At 39.2% G+C, this 24264-nt stretch overlaps 1 protein-coding gene across 1 annotated transcript in view; it reads right to left on the bottom strand.

The window, feature by feature from the left end:
* Window positions 1-7780: 7780 nt before the first annotated feature.
* The window catches only part of LOC128625754 (A-kinase anchor protein 10, mitochondrial-like), a 39899-nt gene continuing 23415 nt past the window's right edge, over window positions 7781-24264 (bottom strand). The window contains exons 5-7 of the mRNA XM_053665698.1: window positions 17031-17129; window positions 8739-8823; window positions 7781-7952 (exon numbers count right to left, since the gene is read on the bottom strand). Coding sequence (XP_053521673.1) covers window positions 7781-7952; window positions 8739-8823; window positions 17031-17129 — 356 coding nt within the window. The remainder of the gene's footprint in view (window positions 7953-8738; window positions 8824-17030; window positions 17130-24264) is intronic.

Here is a 24264-nt window from a genome sequence, read left to right as displayed (position 1 = left end):
GAAGATGGCGTCGGAGTAAGAGGGAGCGGATTCTAGCTCCCGCACTCGTGGGTGAAAATCCTGGCAGATCTATAGAAAAGCAGCGCACTAATCCATCAGTTATCCAGCATTTGTGAAATTTGAAAGAACAGAGACTCTGTTGGACGCTGAAACACCAGAAAGCGGCAGGTCAGTGGGGCTTTGGGGTCCAAAGTAAAGACAAAGAAGCGGCGGGGGCTGGCGCCCCAGGCCAGGTGGCCCGGGTGCTGCATCTACAGCCGGGGTCCAGAACCATCGGTCTGAGACCAACACCAGAGAGGTCTACCACAGGTGCTTGGGCACCCAGCGGCTCCAGTGGCCACCAGCGTGGGCCAGCAGCTCCCCTTCATCCTGTATAAGCAAAACTGGATAACACCAGGCAGAGACCCGTTTGCTTGCCGGCTTGCATTTTTGGGGAGGGGTACAAAGACACAGAGCCCGGTTTAACTGCAGACTCTGGGATTGCAAGCCTGGGAGGAATCCAGAGACGCATTAGCCTCACGGGTTTGGTTGGGGACTGAGCAGGAATGAGAGACAGGATGTCCGGAAAGTTTTGTTTTGTTTTATTGAAAGTGGACTGAGGTGTTCTCCTGCCAAGGCAGATTGGCTTGTTTCCTATCCGACCTTGCAGGGAGCCAAGGGGAAAGTGGAGGCTTTTGGGGACTAGCCACACGAATGGGAAGCGCCCTGCCGGTTACTCCGGGTCCCAGAAGGTCTGTTGGAAGCGGAGGCCTCTGAGCCAACACCAGGGGACCGGGAAGCCCGCTGCCGGTTGCGCCAGTCCCAGAAGGACGAGTTCGCGGGCACAGAGAGTCTGGAGAGGCGCCGCAGGACAAGGACGCTCCCTGACGGTTTCCTGCTTGCACCCATAGCTGGTCTCTGGCGCACTGGCGCAGGGTTCTTTGAGCCGGGGCTACTGGTCCTAGAAGCGCCAGACGGTTTCCCGCGCGAGCGGGGGCGCAGAGAACTCTAGGCTGACGCCACTAGGGTCGGGAAGTGCTAGGGCCGGCGCGGTCCCGGGAAGTGCGCGGACCCGGGAAGTGCCCGGGACCGGCGCGGACCCCGTGCCCGGCCGGCGCGAGCCGGCGCGGACCGGCGCGGACCCGTGCCCGGGCCGGCGCGGACCGGCGCGGACCCCGGGAAGTGCCCGGGACCGGCGCGGACCCATGCCCGGCCGGCGCGGACCGGCGCGGACCCAGGAAGTGCCCGGGACCGGCGCGGGCCGGCGCGGACCCGGGAAGTGCCCGGGCCCGGCGCGGTCCCGGGAGGCGCTGGTTGCACAGTCCCGGACAGCCCGGGAGTGTGCCCGGCAAGTGCGCAGGCACCCACACCCCAATCCGGTAGCCTGGCCAGTGCGCGCGGCGGGTGCACAGGCGCCCACACCCCAAGCTGGTAGCCCGGCTGATGCGCGCACTTGCGCCGGCATCCCAGCACACAGGGAGATCCTGCTACAACCGGTTTGGCTAGTTTGAAGCCAACAAGAGACATTCCTTTTTCTGAGGCTGTGATTGAGAGATTATTTTGGTGCTTTTTTTTTTTTTTTTTTTTTTTTACTTTATTTTATTTTTAGTCTTTCTTTTTTTATTTACCTTTCTCCCCTCTCCATTCCTTTTCTTTATCTTTTTGCTTTTTTTAAAGTAATCTGTTATTTCTTTTAAACTTTATTACTGTTTCATCTTTCCATACTTTTGTCCTCTTTTCCCGGATTTTCTGTTTTATTTCTTTTTCTTTTCTTTCTAAACTTACTGCTATTTATTCCATTCCTCTACCATTTTTTTCTCTCTTCCTTTTATTTCTTCCCTTATCATTTCTTTTACCCACAAGAGTCACAATCAACTTGAAAATATAAAAAGACCAGAGCTGGACCCATAGAAGAGGCCTCCCAATAGTAGAATCAGAGAGACAAATTGCACATTGTTGTAGGAGAGAAGCCACAAGTTGCTGCATATTTGAGTAGGTGGAAGCAGAGAACAACAGGATAACCAAAAGAGGCTGCACCATTGAAATTCACAGGCATTCCACCACAAGTTCATACCATAAACCCAGGGTGTCAAAACAGATTAATCTAAGAAGCTGAGGCTAACAAGAAGAGTCTCACAAACAATGGGAAGACAAAGAAACAATCCCCAAATGAAAGGAAAGGAGGAAGCCTCAGAAAGAATGTTAGATGAAACAGAGGCAAGTCAACTATCAGATACTGAATTCAAAGCACTGGTGGTCAGGAAGTTCAAAGAGCTCACAATCAGCTACCAGAAACTACAGGGAAGTTACAATGATCTCACTGTGAACTATATCAACATGAAAAAGGAAATGGAAATTATTAGCAAGGGCCAAGAGGAAATGAAGAATACAATTTCTGAATTAAAAAACACAGTGGAAAGCATTAAAAATAGGGTGGATGAAACAGAAGATCGGATTAGTGAATTGGAGGACAAAGTAGAAAGCATCTCACAGAAAGAACAGGAAAGGGAAAAGAGGCTCAGAAAGAATGAAGAGAGATTAAGAGAAATGCAAGACAATATGAAACGTAATAATATCCGAATAATAGGAATACCAGAAGGAGAAGAAGAAGAACAAGGGATAGAAAACATATTTGAAAGAGTAAAGAGAGAAAATTTCCCTAATTTGACAAAAGAAAAAGTCACACAAATCCAGGAATCTCACAGAGTCCCATTCAAGAGGAACCCAAAGAGGCCCACTTCAAGACACATCATCATTAAAATGGCAAACTTCCAAGACAAAGAGAGAATCTTAAAGGCAGCAAGGGAGAAAAAAAGAAATAACATACAAGGGCATCCCAATAAGGTTAGCCACTGACTTCTCAATGGAAACACTCCAAGCAAGAAGAGATTGGCAAGAAATATTCCAAGTAATGAGAACCAGAGGCCTACAACCAAGGCTACTTTACCCAGCAAGGCTCTCAATCAAGATAGAAGGCCAAATAAAGAGCTTCCAAGACAAAAGAAGTCTAAAAGAATTTGCTGCCACCAAGCCAGTTCTACAAGAAATACTAAAAGGTCTGCTCTAAGGAAAGGAAGGAAAAGAGACAGACAGAGAGGAACACAGATACAAAAATGGCAATGAATAAGTACCTATCAATAATAACCTTAAATGTAAATGGATTAAATGCTCCAATCAAAAGACACAGAATAGCGTCATGGATAAGAAAGTATGATCCACACATATGCTGCCTACAAGAGACCCACCTCAGGACAAAAGACCATCACAGACTAAAAATCAAAGGCTGGAAACAAATTTTCCAAGCAAACGGACAAGAAAAAAAGCCGGGGTAGCAATTCTCATATCAGACAAAATAGACTTCAAAAAAAGAGCCATTAAGAGTGACCCAGAAGGTCACTTCATAATACTCAAGGGAAAAATCCACCAAGAAGACATTAACATCATAAATATATATGCACCCAACATAGGAGCACCAAAATATATAAGGAAAATCTTAGAGGAATTCAAGAAAGATATAGACAGCAACACAATTATAGTGGGGGGATTTTAACACCCCACTATCAAAAATGGACAGATCTTCCAAACAAAATATCAACAAAGACATTGTGGCATTAAACAACACCCTTGATGAAATGGACCTAACTGATATATACAGAGCTCTTCACCCCAAAGAAGCTAAATACACATTCTTTTCAAATGCACATGGAACATTCTCAAAGATAGATCACATGATAGGGCACAAAACAAGCCTCAACAAATTCAAGAATATTGAAATCATACCAAGCATTTTCTCTGACCATAAGGGACTGAAACTGGAAACCAACCCCAAAGGAAAAAACCCAAAACACCCAAAATCATGGAGACTGAACAGTATGCTATTAAACAATGAATGGGTCAAGAATGAAATTAGGGAAGAAATCAAAAAGTTTCTGGAAACAAATGAAAATGATCTCACAACAACCCAAAACTTATGGGATACAGCCAAGGCAGTCCTGAGAGGGAAGTTTATAGCAATACAGGCCTACCTTAAGAAAACAGAAACATTTCAAACAAATGAACTTACTCTACGCCTGCAAGAACTCGAGGAACAACAACAAAAACAGCCCAAAGCAAGTAGAAGGAAGGAAATAACTAAGATCAGAGCAGAACTAAATGACATAGAGACTAAAAGTACAATTCTAAAGATCAATGAATCCAGGAGTTGGTTCTTTGAAAAAATAAACAAAATAGACAAGCCTTTAAGTAGGCTCATCAAGAAAAGAAGGGAACGGACACAAATAAACACAATCAGAAATGAAAGAGGAGAGATTACAACTGATACCACAGAAATAGAGAGGATTGTAAGAAATTACTATGAAGAACTGTATGCCAAGAAATTTGAGAACCTAGGGGGAAATGGACACATTTCTAGAAAAATATAATCTCCCAAAACTCAATGAAAAAGAAGTAGAACACCTGAATAGACCAATAACAGCAAAAGAAATTGAAGCAGTAATCAAAAAACTCCCATCACACAAAAGCCCTGGACCAGATGGATTCACAGGAGAATTCTACAAAGCATTTAAGGAAGACCTAACCCCCATTCTTCACAGACTATTCCAAAAAATACAAAAGGATGGAAAACTCCCCTAACTCCTTTTATGAAGCCAGCATCATCCTAATTCCAAAACCAGATAGAGATACAACAAAGAAAGAAAACTACAGGCCAATATCGCTGATGAACATAGACGCTAAAATCCTCAACAAAATATTAGCAAATCGCATCCAACAATATATCCAAAAGATTATACACCCTGACCAAGTGGGATTCATCCCAGGGATGCAAGGATGGTTCAACATTCGCAAAACAGTAAATGTAATTCATCACATAAACAAAAGCAAAGACAAAAACCACATGATCATATCAATAGACGCAGAAAAAGCTTTCGATAAGGTACAACACCCATTTATGATAAAAACACTCAGCAAAATGGGAATAGAGGGAACATTCCTCAATATAATAAAGGCCATTTATGAGAAACCTACAGCCAATATCATACTCAATGGACAAAAACTAAAAGCTTTTCCACTAAGATCAGGAACAAGACAAGGATGTCCACTTTCACCACTCCTATTCAATATAGTATTAGAAGTTTTGGCCACAGCGATCAGGCAAGAAAAGGAAATAAAAGGCATCCAAATAGGAAAGGAGGAAACAAAATTGTCACTGTTTGCAGATGACATGATAGTGTACATGGAAAATCCTATAGACTCTACCCAAAAACTGCTCAAACTAATTAATGAGTTTGGCAAAACAGCAGGATACAAAGTCAATATCCAGAAATCAAAGGCATTTTTGTATACAAACAATGAATCAGCAGAAGCGGAAATCAAGGAAAAAATCCCATTCGATATAGCAAAAAGAAAAATAAAATATCTGGGAATAAACCTAACCAAAGAGGTAAAAGACCTGTATGCAGAAAACTACACAGCACTGAAGAAAGAAATCAAGGAAGACACAAACAAATGGAAACATATACCTTGTTCATGGATTGGAAGAATTAACATCATCAAAATGTCCATACTACCCAAAGCAATATACAGATTCAATGCAATACCTATTAAAGTACCAATGGCGTATTTCACAGACATAGAACAAACACTTCAAAAATTTATATGGAATCATAAACGAGCTCGAATAGCAGCTGCTCTTTTGAGAAAGAAGAACAAAGTAGGAGGGATCACAATACCTGATATCAAACTGTATTACAAGGCCACTGTAATCAAAACAGCCTGGTACTGGCATAAAAACAGGCACATAGACCAATGGAACAGAACAGAGAGCCCAGAAATCAACCCAACCCTCTACAGTCAATTAATATTCGACAAAGGGGGCAGTAACATAAAATGGAGTAAAGATAGCCTCTTCAGCAAATGGTGTTGGGAGAACTGGACAGCTACGTGCAAAAAAATGAAACTTGAGCACCAACTTACACCATACACCAAAATAAATTCAAGGTGGATAAAAGACTTAAATAAAAGCCATGACACCATTAAAGTCCTAGAGGAGAACATTGGCAAGAAAATCTCAGATATTCCACGCAGCAACATTTTTACGGATATGTGCCCTAGAGCAAGGAATATAAAGGAAAGAATAAACAAATGGGATCTCATCAAAATAAAAAGCTTCTGCATGGCTAAAGAAAACAGTATTAAATTAAAAAGACAACCAACTGTATGGGAAAACATATTTGCCAATGATACCTCAGACAAAGGTTTAATCTCCAAAATATACAAAGAACTTACACGACTCCACTCTAAGAAGACACCCAACCCAATTAAAAAATGGGAAAAGGACTTGAACAAACACTTCTCCAAGGAGGACATACAGAACATTCAGAGACACATGAAGAGATGCTCAATATCGTTAGCTATCAGAGAGATGCAAATTAAAACCACAATGAGATACCACTTTACACCAGTCAGGATGGCTATCATAAACAAAGCAACAAACAACAAATGTTGGAGAGGTTGTGGGGAAAAGGGGTCCTTAGTTCACTGTTGGTGGGATTGTAGACTGGTACAACCATTATGGAAAACAGTATGGAATTTTCTCAGAAAAATAAAAATTGACCTGCCTTTTGACCCAGCAATTCCACTGCTAGGATTATACCCCAAGAATCCTAAAACATCAATTTCAAAGAACCTATGCACCACAATGTTCATAGCAGCACAATTTACAATAGCCAAGAGTTGGAAGCAACCTAGGTGCCCATCAGTAAATGAATGGATCCAAAAATTGTGGTACATATACACCATGGAATTTTATGCAGCAGAGAGAAAGAAGGAGCTACACTACCTTTTGCAACAACATGGATGGAACTGGAAAGCATTATGCTGAGTGAAATAGGCCAGGCATTGAAGGACAAATACCATATGATCTCACCTTTGACAGGAAGCTAAAGAATAAAACAAACAAGCAAACAGAATAAAAACAAAGATGCTGAAATAGAGAACAAGTGGGCAGCGACCAGAGGGGAGAGGGAAGGGAACTTGAGGGGAAAAAGGGGGAGGGATTTTGAGGAACAAGTATGAAAGACACAGAGTTGAGGACTGGGGGTGGGGGGGGAATGGGAGGGAGGGGGGAGACCGGGCGGGGGGGGGAAGGGAAAAAAAAAATGTACTTGAAAAGTAACTAAATAAAAAAAAAAAAAATAAATAAATAAAAAAAAATAAAACAATATTCACATGATAAAAGTGAAAAAAAATATATATAAATATAAAGAAGTAAAAATCTGAATTGAAAAATTAAAATGAGAGATTTTTTTCCTGAAATTTTGAGCCAAAAGTGTGGGTGCACATTATACGTGGGAGCGTGCTATTTACAAATACATGGTATGTAAAATGTTTTCCCCAGAGATTAATATCTCATTGTGTTTTGCAGATGCTTTACTGTGCAATCCCACTAAGTGACTAAAGCAAAGGTGATGACAGTAGGAAAAAATTTACTACTTTCCTTTTTCTCTTCTGAAGTTTGGTCTGCAAATGTCTGCATACTAGAATCAAGTATCAAATTCTGTGGTTTTAAAACAGCTCCAAATAATTTAAAATATGCCTCTTCTTAATTAGGTCTTCTAAAATCAGCTTTTTTATAATGAATTTTCAGGCTCTCTCTTTAATCTGACTAATATGTCATTAAAGTTCTCTTGGCATTACATACAACTTAAACAATAATAAAATTATTTAAATCTAGTTGACCTATTGGAAAATGATTTGTCTCTTCTATGGTATTTTCTATAGACAGGGCACCAGCATTTATATTTTAGAGACTGAAATGTTCTAACAATATGAAAGGAAATGCAGATTTTACCTCAGAGAAATAAAAGAGGGCTGACTCACAGAAGAGAATGTCAGCCAGGTAAACAGTCCCACTGGTCAACACTTCAATCTGGTATTTACAGAAATGATGACTTCGCAGAAAATCACTAAAGTGCCTGCACATGGACAAAAAGGAACAATTTGAGGGAATGACCAAGGGAAAGAGCTTAATTGGGAAAAATACACTCTTTCCATACCGTGCCTATTGTATCTTAAAAGCCTAGGTCAACACCACCTCCCTTCCCACGGGGCAGCTCCTGATTCCTCTCCCTGTAAGTATCTCTCCTGCCTCTTGGTGACTCTATAGCTTTCCTGATATCCAACACATGCTACCTAATATTACAGTAACAGAAGAACATGACCTATTTCTCTCATTAGGCTGCAACTTCCTTTCAGGCAGGTACTATATCTAACTAGGCCTTGAACACAGAAAGCACCCTTTCACAAATGTTAAATATAAGAATGAATAAGAAGATTCTTTTTAAGAGCATGCAGCAGTAAGTAATAATAATAATTAAAAAAAAGCCCTTTGGAGGCAGTTTCACCAGCATGCACTAACAAATTAGGATATTTACCCAAAGATACATGCATTGTTTAAATAAACAAACCAATTCTAATTGTTAAGATTAAACCACTATGACTTCAGAATTAAAAACAAATTCTTTTAACTTAGAAAATATTAACATCACAAATGAAAACTTATTTTATTTTTAAGAGTTCATAATTTACATAAAAAACACTAACCAAGATAGTCTTAGAGTTATGCCTGTGAGATCCCACAAGCATTCAAAATACTTATATCCTAAAAGATAAATTGTTTTCAGTTAGTGAAACCCATTCCTAATACTAAACCCAAAGTCTCAAGAATGAACGCAAAATATAAAAGTATGAAATTAACTTACTCTTGCTCCATTGCACTAAAGACTATGGACTGTGCTGAAACAAAACAGTTGGGATTCACCTGTCCATCTTCTCCACAAATCTTTGCTGTCAAAGAAATGATAAATAATTAAATTTCTATTAAATCCAAAATTTATTAATCAAAATAGGAAATAACTATAAAGACAAATAAATTAGGTTTTAAATGAAACTAAAAAAATATATAGAACAGCTGATTTTGAGGTACAGAAGGTAAGTATAGACTTACTCTAAAATTAATTCTATACATCAAAACACTCCAAAAACAAGTTAGAGGAAAAATTTGTGGCATTTGTGAGTTTCCTCTACATATGACAGATTATCTTCTGTATATCAAGGGTCTTACAAACTAATAAGAAATGTCCCAAAAGATAAAAGATCAAAGAGCATGAAAAGACAACTCCAAAAGAACAAAAATAAAATGGCAAATATGAAAACATATGCATGCTCATTAGTAATCATATAAATATGCTACCTAATATTACAGTGCCAGAAGCTTTGGCACAGAGCTCCACAAATTAAAATAAGAAGGCACTCCACCTTTTGTCTAGTAAACCAGCACAAAAGTATTTTAACAATCCATATGTTTAAATGCTTAACATAGTGGGAATATAAATTAGCATATCTTTCTGGAGGGACATTTGGCAGTTTCTAGCATAAGCTTTAAAAATGAACACACCCTTTCCATCAGTGATTTTATTTCTAGGACTATAACCTAAAGGATTATGGATTTGTATGAAGATTTATCTGGAAAAAAAGTTTATCAAAATGTTATTCAATAGAAATTTAAAGACAAAAAATGTGCTGTTAGAAATTGTCTAAACTATAGCACATCAATAAGCTGTTAAGCTATTAAACATCACCAGAAAAAAAACCATACGACCGCGATGGCTGTTTTCATGTTAGGTCCATGACCTCAGTGGGAACTTACTGAAACCCAAGGTCTGTACTAAAGTTTCCTGGTACATTTACTCTTACATTCTCCTAGACATGGCACATCTTCTCCACATCTTAACACCTCTCTATTCTCTTTGCTTCCTACTTCACTAATAAAATAGGAACAATCAGAAAATTATTTCTGGACTTCCGCCTAGATGGAGGTGTAGGTGGAAACACCTTGCGTCCGCGCACAACCAAATCTAAAAACAACAAAGTTTTAACAACAATAAACGCAACCAAACCACACAGAAAATCGACAATACAGAGTCTGAAAACAACCAAATGCTCAGCTAAACCGGTAAGAGGGGCGAAGCCAGCAGCGGAGCGGGTTGGCCAAAAAAGATCCCCGATCGGGGTGCTGTGCAAGCAGCGGAAGGCACGGATCCCAGGTGCGGGCTAGCTACGGGCGGACACAGGGAAGAGGCGCAGCTGTCTGTCTGTGGTTGGTCGAGCATTTGCATGCAGATAAACCAGTGAAGAGGCGAGCATTGAGACCACACGGCTCAGGGTGGCTAGCTCGAACATTTGTGCTCAGATAAATAGGCTGGGGCGAGCGGTGGGACAAATTGGGCGAGCAGACTGGTGGTGGGACCGCCATTGCTCCCTCTCTGACCCCGCCCCCACAAACAGCGTCACAAACCAGCAACCTGGGTGGCCCCGCCCTGGTAAACAACTAAGGCTCCGTTTCTCATACATAACAGGCACAAACAGATAAAAACATGGCTTAAGAACAACTCAGAGCCCTAGAGCCGATAAATCTAAGTGATGAAGAAACAGCCAAATTTTCAGATGCACAGTTCAAAACATTGGTGATCAGGATCCTCACAGAACTGGTTGATTTTAGTCACAAATTAGAGGAACATATGAAGGCTAAACTAATTGAAATGAATGGTAATGCACAGGAAACCAACAGTAATGGAAAGGAGACTGGGACTCTAATCAAGGGAGTAGACCAGAAGGAAGGAAAAAATGACCAAACAGAAAAGAATGAAGAAACAAGAATTCAAAAAAATTAGGAGAAGTTTAGGAACCTCTAGGACATCTTGAAACGTTCCAACATTCGAATTATAGGGGTACCAGAAGGGGAAGAGGAACAGCCACAAGTGGAAAACTTATTTGAACAAATAATAAAAGAGAACTCCCCGTTCTGGCAAAGGGAATAGACTTCCAGGAAATCTAGGAAGCTCAGAGTCCCAAAGAAGTTGGACCCAAGAAGGAACATACCAAGGCACATCATCATTACATTAGCCATGATTAAAATGAAGGAGAGAATCTTAGAAGCAGCAAGAGACAAGGGAACTGTCACCTACAAAGGAGTTCCCATCAGACTGTCAGCGGATTTCTCAAAAGAGACCTTACAGGCAAGAAGGGGCATGTCCAGTCATGAAAACCAAAGACCTACAACCAAGATTGCTCTATCCAGCAAAGTTTTCATTTAGAATGGAAGGACAGATACAGTGCTTCTCAGATAAGACCAAATTCAAGGAGTTCATCATCACCAAGCCCTTATTATATGAAATGTGAAAGGGACTTACCTAAGAAAAAGAAGATAAAAAAGATGAACAGTGAAAGGACAGCAAACTCACAGTTATCAACAACCACACCTAAAACAAAAGCAAATTAAGAGGACAGCTAGATCAGGAGTGAATCATAGAAATGAAGATCACGTGGAGGATTAGCAACAGGGGAGTGGGAGAAGGAGAAGGGGGGAGAAGGTACAGAAAATAAGTAGCATAGACAGTGGATAGAAAATAGATAGGGGGGAGGGTAAGAATAGTAGGGGAAATACAGAATCTAAAGAACTTGAGACGTGTTGATGAACTAAAGGGGGGGAATGGTGGGGGAGGGGTGTGCAGGGTGGTGGAGGGGCACAAAGGGGGGAATAGAACAAATGTAATGGCATAATCAATTAAAAAAAAAGAAAATTATTTCTATTACTTCCCACCATGTTTACCAACCCACCTGTATCTCTACCTATCTCTCCTGTTACAGCAGACTAATGGTCCTCACACTTGCCTGAGCAAGCCTTTATTTGAGCACAGGACTCCATCCTTGTTTGCCTTCTCATAACTGTTTTACCACAGCAACCGTCCCCCATTCTCTCCTACATCAAATTTTTCTTTGCTACTGCCTCATTCCCACCAGCTAAATACACTGTATACTTGTTTGTATGCTACCATCCATTTTTAATATGTCATCTTAAAAAAACAAAAACAAAACCCAAAACCACTGTCCCTTGATGTAGCATCCTCTTCCAGCTCACCTGTAGAGCAAAATGCCTCCTAAGAGCTACCCGTACTTGCTGTTTCATTCCTCCTATTCTCTCTTAAGGCTCTTCCAATTAAGCTTTTGTCCCTAAAGGTCCATTCTAATTAAGATGATCACTGGCCCGACTGCCCATAGGACTGCCAACTCCATTCCATTCCTGCTATTCATCTTACTTAATCTATTAGCATATCTTAACACCTTCAATCACTCCCTTACCCCCAGAAACATTTTTCACTTCCAAAAAAATGTTTCCAGAACATTTTGGCTTGCCGAAAAACTACTCTCTTCACACATAGTTGATGTAGAAGAGTCTACACTGGCTGTTACTTTTTTTTTTTAAAGATTTTATTTATTTATCTTTAGAGGGGAAGGGAAGGAGAGAGGGAGAGAAATATCAATGTATGGTTGCCTCTCGTGCGTCCCCTGCTGGGAACTGGCCTGCAACCTAGGCATGTGCCCTGACTGGGAATCGAACCGCGATCCTTACGTTTTCAGGCCTGCACTCAATCCACTGAGCTACACCAGCCAGGACTGGCTGTTACTTCTAACTCTCCTTTGCTAGTTCTTCCTTTATCTGACAGACTCTGAATGTTAGGCCTGCTCTAGAATTCAGTCCTTAGGTCTCTTGTCTTAACTCATCACATACACTCGACAATAATCCAGTTTCATGACTAAACCCATCTATATGCTGATGGCTTTCAAACATATCTCCAACCCGGACCTCTTTCATGAACTCCCCACACAGATGTACAAATTCCTACCTGACATTCACCATTTGCATATCGAACACCCAAACTCCCAACTTTCCCCACAAGCTATAACACCCACTCTCCTCCTCATCTTGTAAATGGTAACTCCTCTCTCAGATATTGAGTCATGATGGATTCCTTTCTCCCTTTCACACCACTCACTTTCAAGCCAAAAGCCAATTCTGTCAGCTATACTGTCAAAGTATTTCTAATATCCCACCACTTCAAGAATTTGTGGAAAATGGAGGACCCTGTGGAATACAGACTTTGGGTCAGTTTGAAACCGCACAGAAAAACTAATTAGACAGAAACATCAAAACCCCATAGATAACATTTACAATAAAACAACGCAGGTAGGACACAATAACAATAGCTTAAGTGTAGACTTCAAATAATAACTTACTTAAAGTACAGCTGTATTAAAATATGCCAATTGAAGAGACTAATTAGGGCAGGATTTAGAAGAATGAGTTTCAGAAAGGAAAAGTGATTGTTCTAAAGATATAGAGTTAATTGACTTTTTGAAATGCATAATAATAAATACTGGATGGAAACTTTCTCAGATCCCTCAATCACTAGATGCTGTTACCTTGACCCTTCAGAAGATTTCTCTCCTCATGGGATTACATCATTAATTTGATAAAGTTTAAGAAAAATTAGAATTAAAATGACTTTTTTATTTTCAAATGTTCTATTTGGCTCAAAACCTCTTCCGTTTCTCCCCTTGGTTATCAATTGGTACAAACCTCCTAAGGAATCAACAGCCATCCAATTCTTTAACCAGCCAAGTTCTAATCAGTTAAGACACTCCAGTTGTATTATTAGAAAAAGTCAGTCTCGGGAAGTCTTGAAGACAGTAGCAACAAATTCCCATATAAAAAAAGACAAACTACATAGAAAAACTAAAATCCCATGACAACTCTGCAAAAAAAAACTGGGTGAAAATCCCAAAATAGTGGTAGATAAGGACAAACCACCAAGAGCCATTAAGAATTATGTGTTACAGGTGTCTGTCAGAGAAAAAAAAGGAAAACAATGGGGGCAGTATATGATGGACCCCAAAACAGCTAACAGCTATTCACTAGCCAGTATGGTGGGCTGACTGTAACAAGCACAGCTGAGACTGGGGGAGGTTTTGCTGCCTCCAATAATGAGCGAGTGCAAAGGACCTATATAGTAAAGACAGAAAGATCCTCATGCTGGGAAGAATCTGCTAAGAACTGAATAACCTGTTATATTTCATAAATAAAAAATACGAATTTATTGTAATGAAAATACATAACTTACTACTAGAACTTAATGGAAATAGCTGTTCGATGAAGAAATGAACCATTTTTATCTGTGATTACAGGTGCACATTTAAGGACTTGCTGAGGCAACACAGTAAAAGCTTTAACTTTTTTTGTGATTTACAAAGAAACGTGCTATGTGGCACAGCATACACATACATATATGTATATAAAATGAAAACAACTTCCTGAAATTGTTTCTTTGCCTTTACTACTGTGAAGCACTTCGACTTTCTAGTCAATTGTTTTTTTGGCAGTGGGATGAGGGCATAGAGATTGGTCTCAATCTAGTTTAAAAAACACTGCCAATTAGCGTACTGGTTAATGTGTACAGGTCTGGTTCAGATCCTGATTCTGCCATGTCTGAGCTGTGTTATATTGGGAAAATTACTTACTCTCTGTACTTCAGTTTCCTCGTTTATAAAATAATAACTATATTTATGCTGCAAGGTTCTTTAGAAGATTAAATGAGTTTACCCATGGAGTACATAGAATGTTGTCTGGGACCCAGTAAATAAATGTGTCATATTATTGTTCTTGCTGTTGTTTTTATTCAAGTCAAAGTCTAAGAATTTGGGCCTAACATATAAGAGGGTAAGCTTGTGAGTTACAGATACCTGAAAACGGATGGGAGACAAGGTGAGGGGTGGGTGTGTGAAGATGAGGGGATTAAGTAGTACGGATTGGTAGTTACAGAATAGTCATGTGATGCAAAATACAGCATACAAAATATAGTCAATAGTGTTGTAATAACTATGTACTGTATCAGATGGGTATGACCTCTTAGTAAGTTATGTCTAATCATTGGGGTGAACACCTGAATCTAATATAACAATGTACGTCAACTGTAATTAAAAAATAAAAATGGGGACTTCCAGCCAAGATGGAGGAGTAGGTAGAAACACTGTACCTCCTCACACAACCGAATTTAAGGACAACAAAGAATTATAAACAAAAACACAACCAAAACAGACAGAAAAGTAAACTGTACTGAAGTCCAAAAACAACAACAACAAACCATTCATCCAGACCAGTAAGAGGGGCAGAGTCAGCAGCCAGCAAAGGGGTCCTGACAGGAGGAGGCCGTGATTGGCGACCCAGGTGGGCACAGGGTCAAAATGAGCAAACCCAGTAAGGCTCGCAAGGTGGCTGGCTGACCACTGACACACATTTGCGCACAGATAAACCAGGCAGTTTTAAAAACAGTCAGTGAGACAGACCACACAACCCAGGGCCCCAACAAAGGGAAATAAAGCCTAAAAGCACCAATTGGAAAAACTTTCAGGGGTTGAGGTGCCGTGAGAAGCTCCTAGAAGCTCCTAGCCTCACAGGAGAGTTCATTGGGGACACCCACAAGATCCTAGAATAAACACAAGCCCACCCACCCAGGAACCAGCAACAGAAGGGCCCAATTTGCTTGTGGGAAGTGGCAGAGGGGACTGAAATCTGAGACAGAGCCCAACAAACACCACTGCTCCCTCTCTGACCCTGCCCCCAGTCACAAACCAGGGACTGGGCTGACCAGTCCCAGTGAACACCTAAGCTTTTGCTCCTCATACATAACAGGTACAAACAGACCAAAAACATTATGGCTCAAGCAGAACAGCTCAAAGCTCCAGAGTCAGTATTTCTCAGTGACAAAGAGATAGCCAACCTATCAGATGCACAGTTCAAAACACTGGTGATCAGGATGCTTACAGAACTGGTTGATTTTAGTCGCAAATTAAATGAAAAAATGAAGGCTACACCAAGTGAAATGAAGCAAAATGTACAGGGAACCAATAGTGATGGAAACAAATCTGGGACTCAAATCAGTGGAGTGGACCAGAAGGAAGAAAGAAATGACCAAACAGAAAAGAATGAAGAAGCAAGAATTCAGAAAAATGAGGAGAGACTTAGGAATCTCCAGGACATCTTGAAACGCTCCAACATTCGAATTATAGGGGTACCAGAAGGGGAAGAGGAACAGCAATAAGTGGAAAACTTACTTGAACAAATAATAAAGGAGAATTTCCCCAATCTGGCAAAGGAAATAGAGTTCCAGGAAATCCAGGAAGCTCAGAGAGTCCCAAAGAAGTTGGACCCAAGAAGGAACACACCAAGGCACATCACCATTACATTAGCCAAGATTAAAATGAAGGAGAGAATCCTAGAAGCAGCAAGAGACAAGGGGACAGTCACCTACAAAGGAGTTCCCATCAGACTGTCAGCGGATTTCTCAAAAGAGACCTTACAGGCAAGAAGGGGCTGGAAAGAAGTATTCCAGGTCATGAAATCCAAAGACCTACATCCAAGATTGCTCTATCCAGCAAAGCTTTCATTTAGAATGGAAGGGCAGATAAGGTGCTTCTCAGGTAAGGTCAAGTTGAAGGAGTTCATCATCACCAAGCCCTTATTATATGAAATGTTAAAGGGACTTATCTAAGAAAAAGAAGATAAAAAAGATGAACAGTGAAAGGACAGCAAACTCACAGTTATTAACAACCACACCTAAAACAAAAGCAAACTAAGTGAACAGCTAGATCAGGAGCAGAACCATAGAAATGGAGATCACAAGGAGGGTTAGCAACAGGGGAGTGGGAGAAGGAGAAGGGAGAAGAAGGTACAGGAAATAAGTAGCATAGAAGGTAGGTAGAAAATAGATAGGGAAAGGGCAAGAATAATATGGGAAATGTAGAAGCTAAAGAACTTGTGACACATGGACATGAACTAAAGGGGTGGAGTGGGAGAGGAAATGGCCCAACTGTAATGGCATAATCAATAAAATATATTTTTAAAAAATGGTTTAAAAATGCAAAGAAAAAGATTACTGTTTCTGTAAAAGGAAGCAATGTCAGATTGCGTGGCAGTAATTGGAAAGGACACAGAACTGTGCTTAAGAGTCTGTAATCTTTAAAATAAACACGCTTTATTACACTTGGGGAAAAAAAAAGATATCTGAAAACAGGCTAGGATTCCATGTTGATAAAAAGAGAACTTTATATAATGAGGAATAGGAGCTTTTTTGGCCATAGCTTCAAGCACTGCTTACCTATGATATCATTTCTCATTGCTTCTGTAATTGGTATTGGTTTAGCAGCATCTGGAGATATATATTTGGTGAAAGTATTCACTGCATCTTGTTCTATACCTGGAAAAGAAGAAGGGGAAAACTTTAAAACTCACAATGCAAATTGAACTAGCAATGGATTATATTCATGAACGGCAGGGCTTAATCTGCTGTGAACCTAAACACACACACACACATGCACATACACACAAATGTGTGTACCTGTATGTGCACTACAAGTACAAATACACATGAAAATATATTTAGGATAAAACAAATCTCATCATAATGTCACTGTTCACGGTTGGATTTGTGGAACGGAGGAATTATATATGTACCCCTTTACTAAGCTAACAAGCTCCATAAGAGCAATGACACATGCATGTTCTCTTTCCAGTCTCCTTTTCAAAGTCTGAACTTGAAGGACCTGATCAGCAATATAAAGGGAGGAGCTAAAAAATTATCTATAAATCTACCTTTTAAATATGTTATAAAATGATTTTACATTCATGAATACTACATTCATTTGACCTTCAAAACCCTAGAATGTTAATACAATGAATCACAAACTATATTATCAGGACTTAGATAAGGTATCTTAAAAATTGAGGACCTCAATTTTTGTTTATGTGAGTTTTATTTATAGATGATACAGTATTAGAAATTAAAAATGAGAAAACTGACTCAGTTACAATTAACAATGTTAAATCTGCTAGAAGTTAATATAGATATTTGCTTTAGAGGAAAATAACTTTTCCAAATTGAAAAAATTAGTTAGAAGAGGGCACTGTTTAACATTTGTCCTGATAGCAAACTATTGGATTATCACATCTGCTTTTACATTCACTTGGGTGTGTTTTTTTGTTTTGGTTGATGTATATTGTAACATCATGATATAACATAGAATGACTTTTTCCATTCTGGTTCTTGGCACAGAGCTCCTAAAATCCTTGGAATTTTCTGAGTGGTAGAGACAATATAAGCATCTTCTATTATTCATAATAAGCCCCTCTCAACCAAAAAAAAAGTCTGTACTGATGAGTTGACTGGCAGAAAGGGTGCTGGTTGCCAGACCTCTGGGGAAGGTAGAAAGGCTAGGTATCATAAATTAATAACCAGTGGTCAACATTTTTTAAAGTTTGTTTTTTTAAATAGATTTTATTTATTTATTTTTAGAGAGAGGAGAAGGGAGGGAGAAAAACATCAATGTGTGGTTGCCTCTCAAGCACCCCTTACTGGGGACCTAGCCTGCAACCCAGGCATGTGCCCTGACTTAGAATTGAACCAACGACCATTTGGTTCACAGGCCAGCACTCAATCCACTGAGCCACACCAGCCAGGGCCAATGGTCAACATTTCAATCAATCATGCCCATATACCAGAACCACACAAACCTTCAATGAAGTGCTTCAGTTTCCAGGTTGGCAAATGCATCCATGTTCCAAAAGGATAGCACACCAGAACTCCAGAGACAGAGGCTCCTGCACTTGACACCATTCTGGACCTTGCCCCATGTCCCTCTTCCTCTGGCTGTTCATTTGTTTACTTTCTATTATCTTTTAATATAAACCAGTAAACAAAAGTGTTTACCTAAGTTCTGTGAGCCATTATAGCAAATTACTGAACAAAAGGAAGGTGTAAAAATCCCTGATTTATAGGGATTTTTAAACCTTGGCCAGAAGTACAGGTGACAACTTGTATCTGGACTTACAACTAGCATCTGAAGTAGTGGTGGAAGCAGTCTTGTGAGACTGAGCCCTTAACCTGTGGAATTTGCACTAAGTCCAGGCAGTTATTATAAGAATGAATTAAACTGAAAAATTCCCAGTTACTGTCCACAGAAAATTAGAGAACTGCTTGGAAAAGCGTACATTTTGTATCGGAAGAGTTGTGAAGAGAAAAAAAATGGGTTTCTTTTTTATATGTTAAGAAAATCTGGCTTCAGAGATGTGGACTTCAAAAAAAGGAGTGTTTTAATAGCTTTTTAAGATGACTATGGACATAGTCTTCTCTGATACTATACCCAAACTTGGCAAGTGCTACTTTCTTAAAGGTCAGTTAAAATGTAGACTTTGAAACTACAACAATGAATTTATATTCTGTTGTATTAAAACTGACAGGCCTATCTCCCAAACTCAGGATTTTATAACATCATATATTTCCATCATATATTTTGGACACAACTGATTAACAGGCTTATGCAGATCTTCCAAATCTATATTGCATCAGAGAGAGTAGAAAAAGAAATCACATCCTCAGTATCACCAATGATCTCATTGGAAGACTCTTTAAAGCTGTGAAGGCACAGAGTGGAGAATACAAGTTTTCCAAAATTGTAATTTTCACTTAAAAACCTTAAATTTTACCATTGGGCAACAAATACTGTCAGCTGTTCTTGAAATAACAAGTTTACTTCATTTGTTCCCGAGAAAATGTTTGCCAAATATCCAAGTGTACATAACCATAGTTTGTCTACAGTCACTCTTTTAAGTAAAACTTGTATTCCATTTAAAAAGCAGCTACTTGAATTCACAAAAACAATCAACTACACATGTACTTTTCCTTAACGGAAGTAGTATGTTTCAGTATGCACAAGTGCTTCTGTATATTTCCCACATATTACACAAAAAAGACATCTTAGAATTGTTGTGGAAATCATTTTGATCACATGCACCCCCTTGAAAAAGGCTCAGGGACCCTCTCTGGTTGTGTAAATCATACTTACAGAACCTGTGGGGTTAGCAGAGTAGCTTATCCCTATTTTTATAGAAAAGAAACTTATGTACAAAAAATTAAAATGACTTCTTTGAATCAGAAAGTGCTGGGGTAAGGATGGGGCCAGGGAGAACTAACAGCAAAGAGTTCTTGTATGTGATTAACGTTATTAGCTTAAAACAGATTGCTATCACTCTAAGACTTTCTATGTAAGCCCACTACATTAATAAAATAGGAAAACAGGGAGAGAGAAAAAGAGGGAGAAGAAACTTAAAAGACACTCAGAAAACAATAATATAACAACAGAAAATCCCACCCTCTCAACAAGTACTTTATTTTCCTAATTTTTTATTTATTGGTTTTGAGAGAGGGGGAGAGAACAAAACAGAAAAATAGCCATTTGTTGTTCCATTTATTTAGGCATTCATTGGTTGATTCTTTCTTTTTTTTAAAAATTTCATTTATTTATCTTTAGAGGAGAAGGGAAGGAGAGAGGGAGAGAAATACCAATGTATGGTTGCCTCTTGTGTGTCACCTGCTGGGGACTGGCCTGCAATCCAGGCCTGTGCCCTGACTGGGAATTGAACCGTGATTCTTTGGTTGGCAGGCCCGCGCTCAGTCCACTGAGCTACACCAGCCAGGGCCATTGGTTGATTCTTGTATGTGCCCTGACCAGGGGTCAAACCTCTAAACCTAACAAGATGACACAGGTGCTGGAATTATATAACCAAAAAACCAGTTTTTTTAAAAAGAAGATATTATAATCATGCTCCAAGAGGTCAAACACACGTGAAACAAATAGAAGACTGCCACTACAGAGAAAGAGAAGATTTTTAAAAAGGGACATTTTAGAACTAAAAACATAACAACCCAAAGTTAAAATTCATTGGAAGACAAAGCATAATGGAAATGATAGAGGAATGAGTCAGTAAGTTTGGGGATAGATGAAAAGAAATTTTCCAAGAAAATAATTTATGGAGAAGAGTAAATAGAGCCTCAGGAACTTGTAGGGGAATGAGAAATGTATAAGATTTGGGTCGTTGAAGTCTTCAAAGGAAAGGAAAAATTTACAGAGTGGGAAAGAAAATCTGAAGAAACACTGACAAAAAACTCCCCCAAATATGGCATGAAACCAAATTTATAAAATCAAGCAAGAAGCTCAGTGAATCTCAAATAGGAAGAAACTAAAAAACAAACTCTTATGTCTAGACACTACAAGCAAACTGCTAACATGAAAAGTAACAAAAGTATCTTAAAAGTGGCCACACGTGCACAGACACACACAACCCCATGTTAAGGGTAAGGCTTCCAAGACGGCAGATTTCTCCCCAGAAACCATGGAGGCCAGAGGAAGCAAACAACATTTTAAAGTGGTAAAAAAACTACCAACCTAGAATTCTCTACCAAGTGAAAATTATTTCAAGAAAAAGGAAAATAAACCATTTCTCAGATGGAGGATAACTGAGAGAATTCTTTGACAGCAGACCTGCTCTAAAAAAGTGCTAAAGAAAATTCTTGAGACACTAGTGAAATAACAGAAATGAAAACTAAATTTCGGGAATGAAGGAAAGAGATACAGCAAATGTCTGGTTTAAATAAAATAGCTACTTTTTCTTCTCTTAAAATTCTTCACATATCACAATTGAAAACAAAACTTAAATTGTCTAATGGGTTTTTTTTAACATATGTAGATGACAACTAACAAAATGTAAATGGCAAGGTAAACGGACTATGTGGCCGTAAAGTCACTACTTTCCACTTGAAGTGATAAAGGATTATGTTTAAGCAGACTGTGAAAACTATGTATATTGCAATCCCCAGAGAAACCATTAAAAACCCTACACAAAGAGATATAACCAAGAATTCAATAATATATTCTAAAAAAATTTATTCCATAACAAGCAGAAACTAGGAAATCAAGAATTGAGAAACAGGAAACAAAAAATAAATAACAAAATAGTAAACTAAATCCAAGCATTACACTCAATACAATTACATTTAGGTTATAATAACAAATATCAATAATTATATTTATATATCACAATTCAAGTAACCATACTACAGTAATTATTTAATGTAAATCAAATTTACACTGAAATAAAATTACCAACAACAAAAAAACAACATTGTCAGAATAGACTAAGAAAAAACTGACTCAGCAAACATGCTACTTATAAGAAACTTACTTTTAAAACAATGAATGGTCCAAGCACCTGTGGCTCAGTGGATTGAGCACCTGCCTGCAACCCAAAGGTCACTAGGTTGATTTGGGTTACGGCACAGGCCTGGGTTGCTGGCCAGGTTCCCAGTTGGGGGCCTATTGATGTTTTTCTCCCTTTCTTTCTCCCTCCCTTCTCCTCTAAAAAATAAATAAAATATTTTTAAAAAAATGAACAACAAAGCCAGCCCTGGCTGGTGTAGCTCAGTGGATTGAGCTCAGGCCTGTGAACCAGAGGACTGGGGTTCAATTCCCAGTCAGGGCACATGCCTAGGCTGCAGGCTAGTTCCCAGAAGGAGACACATGAGAGGCAACCATACACTGATATTAAAAAAAAATGAACGATAAAGGTAGGTCAAAAGTAAATACATGGAAAAAGGTACAATGTAAACACTAATCAAATGAAAACTGTAGTGGCTATATAAATCTGGCAGCAGACAGTTCTTACCTCGGAATACGGGAGGGTTACCATAGATAAACAGCAGCATGACACACAGCATCAGCCAAACACAAACTCTACATTGTACGAGATATTCACCAAGTTATACTATGTGCCAGGTCACTGAAGAATTTTTAAAAAATTTTTAAAGTTGAAGTCATCAAAATATATTCTGACCATAATATAGTTCAAGAATCGATAACAAAAAATTGTCCCAAAACTAGGAGACTACATAATAGATATCTTTTTTTTAATTTAACTTTTTCAATTACAGCTTACATCCTATTTTATTTTGTATTCAGGTGCACAGCATAGTGGCACTCATATACATCACAAAGTGTTCCCCTCAATATTTCCAGTACCCGCCTGGCGCCATCCATAGTTATTACAATATCACTGATATTTCCTATGCTCCACTTAATATCCTAATAACTATTTTTTAATTCTCAATCCCTTCACCTTTTCACCTAGTCCCCCAACACCCCTCCCCCTGGCAACTATCAGTTTATTCTCTATGAGTCTGTTTCTGTTTTGTTTGTTCTTTTATATTATTCTTTAGATTCCTTAGATTCCAAAATGATTGAAATCATAAATGTCTTTCCCTGACTTGTTTCACTTAGCATAATATCCTCTAGGTCCATTCATGCTGTCTATGTGGTAAGATGTCCTTATTTTTTTAATGGCCGAATAATATTCTATTGTATATATGTACTAATTCTTCTTTTTCAAATAATCTATTGATGGACACAGGCTGCTTCCATATTTTCACTATTGTAAATAATGCCGCTGTGAACGTAGGGGTGCATAAATTCTTTCAAATTAGTGCCTGGGGTTTTTTCTAGTATGAATCCAGAAGTAGAATTGCTGGGTCATAAAGCAATTCTAGAAAGATGACATCTCACCCAAGAAAGATAACATCTATGGGCTATGTGGGGAAAAAAACTTAGCACAGGGACACAGATGGCTGTTCATCCTGCTCTTTCCCTGGAGCCATAAAACCCAGTCTCTCCTTGCATGACTCTAGTCCATTCTGAGTCACCACCTGCCCTCTACCAGAGCCCAGCATGAGTGGCTGTGAATGTGATTTTGTGCACTGGCCCTTTAAGAGGGCACATGGGTTTGTAGAAGACTCCTGTCTCTTCCTGATGGACAGAATCCCCACTGAGTTTCACAGCCAGATGATATGTGGGATCCTCTTTCTGTTGCTCTGGTGCTGTGGGCTGGAGAGCCCAGTATAGGGCTGAGACCCCACGCTCCTTAGGAGTGGCACCTTTACAGATGAGATATCTCTGGTTTCTCAGCTGCTGCACATAGGCACGGAACCAGCACTTTTTGCACCTCCACGCTTTCTACCAGTCTTGATGTGGCTTCTTGTGTAAATCCTTGTGTAAAGACTTCTGTTCAGCTGGTCTTCAGTTGGTTATTGAGGTTGATTGTTCTATATTTTAGTTGTAATTCCAGTTTGGTCCTGGGAGGAGGTAAGTGTAACTTCTACCTCCTTTGCTGCCATCTTGGATCCTCTCAACATATTTCTAAATAATCCATGGACAAAAGGGTAAGAACCAAGGGAAGTTAGACATTTAACTTTTGCTCAGTTCAAAATATGTGGGATGTACCTAAAGCAGTGGTTAGAAGGAAACTTATAGCATTAAATGCTTATCTTAAAAAAGAAAGATCTCAAATGAGCAATCTAAATTTTCCACCTTAATAAACTAGAAAAAGAATAAAATAGATCCAAAACAAGCAGGAGGAAGGAAAAACATACGAAGCATAAAATTTATTAAACTGAAAACAAAAAAACAACAGATAAAAGTCAATTAATCAAAAGCTGATTCCTTGAAAAG

The sequence above is a fragment of the Artibeus jamaicensis genome, unplaced genomic scaffold, assembly GCF_021234435.1.
Source record: "Artibeus jamaicensis isolate MK-2021 breed Jamaican fruit bat unplaced genomic scaffold, CSHL_Jam_final contig_419, whole genome shotgun sequence".
In the NCBI taxonomy this organism is placed as follows: Eukaryota; Metazoa; Chordata; class Mammalia; order Chiroptera; family Phyllostomidae; genus Artibeus; species Artibeus jamaicensis.
This window is presented reverse-complemented; position numbering and strand designations above follow the sequence as displayed.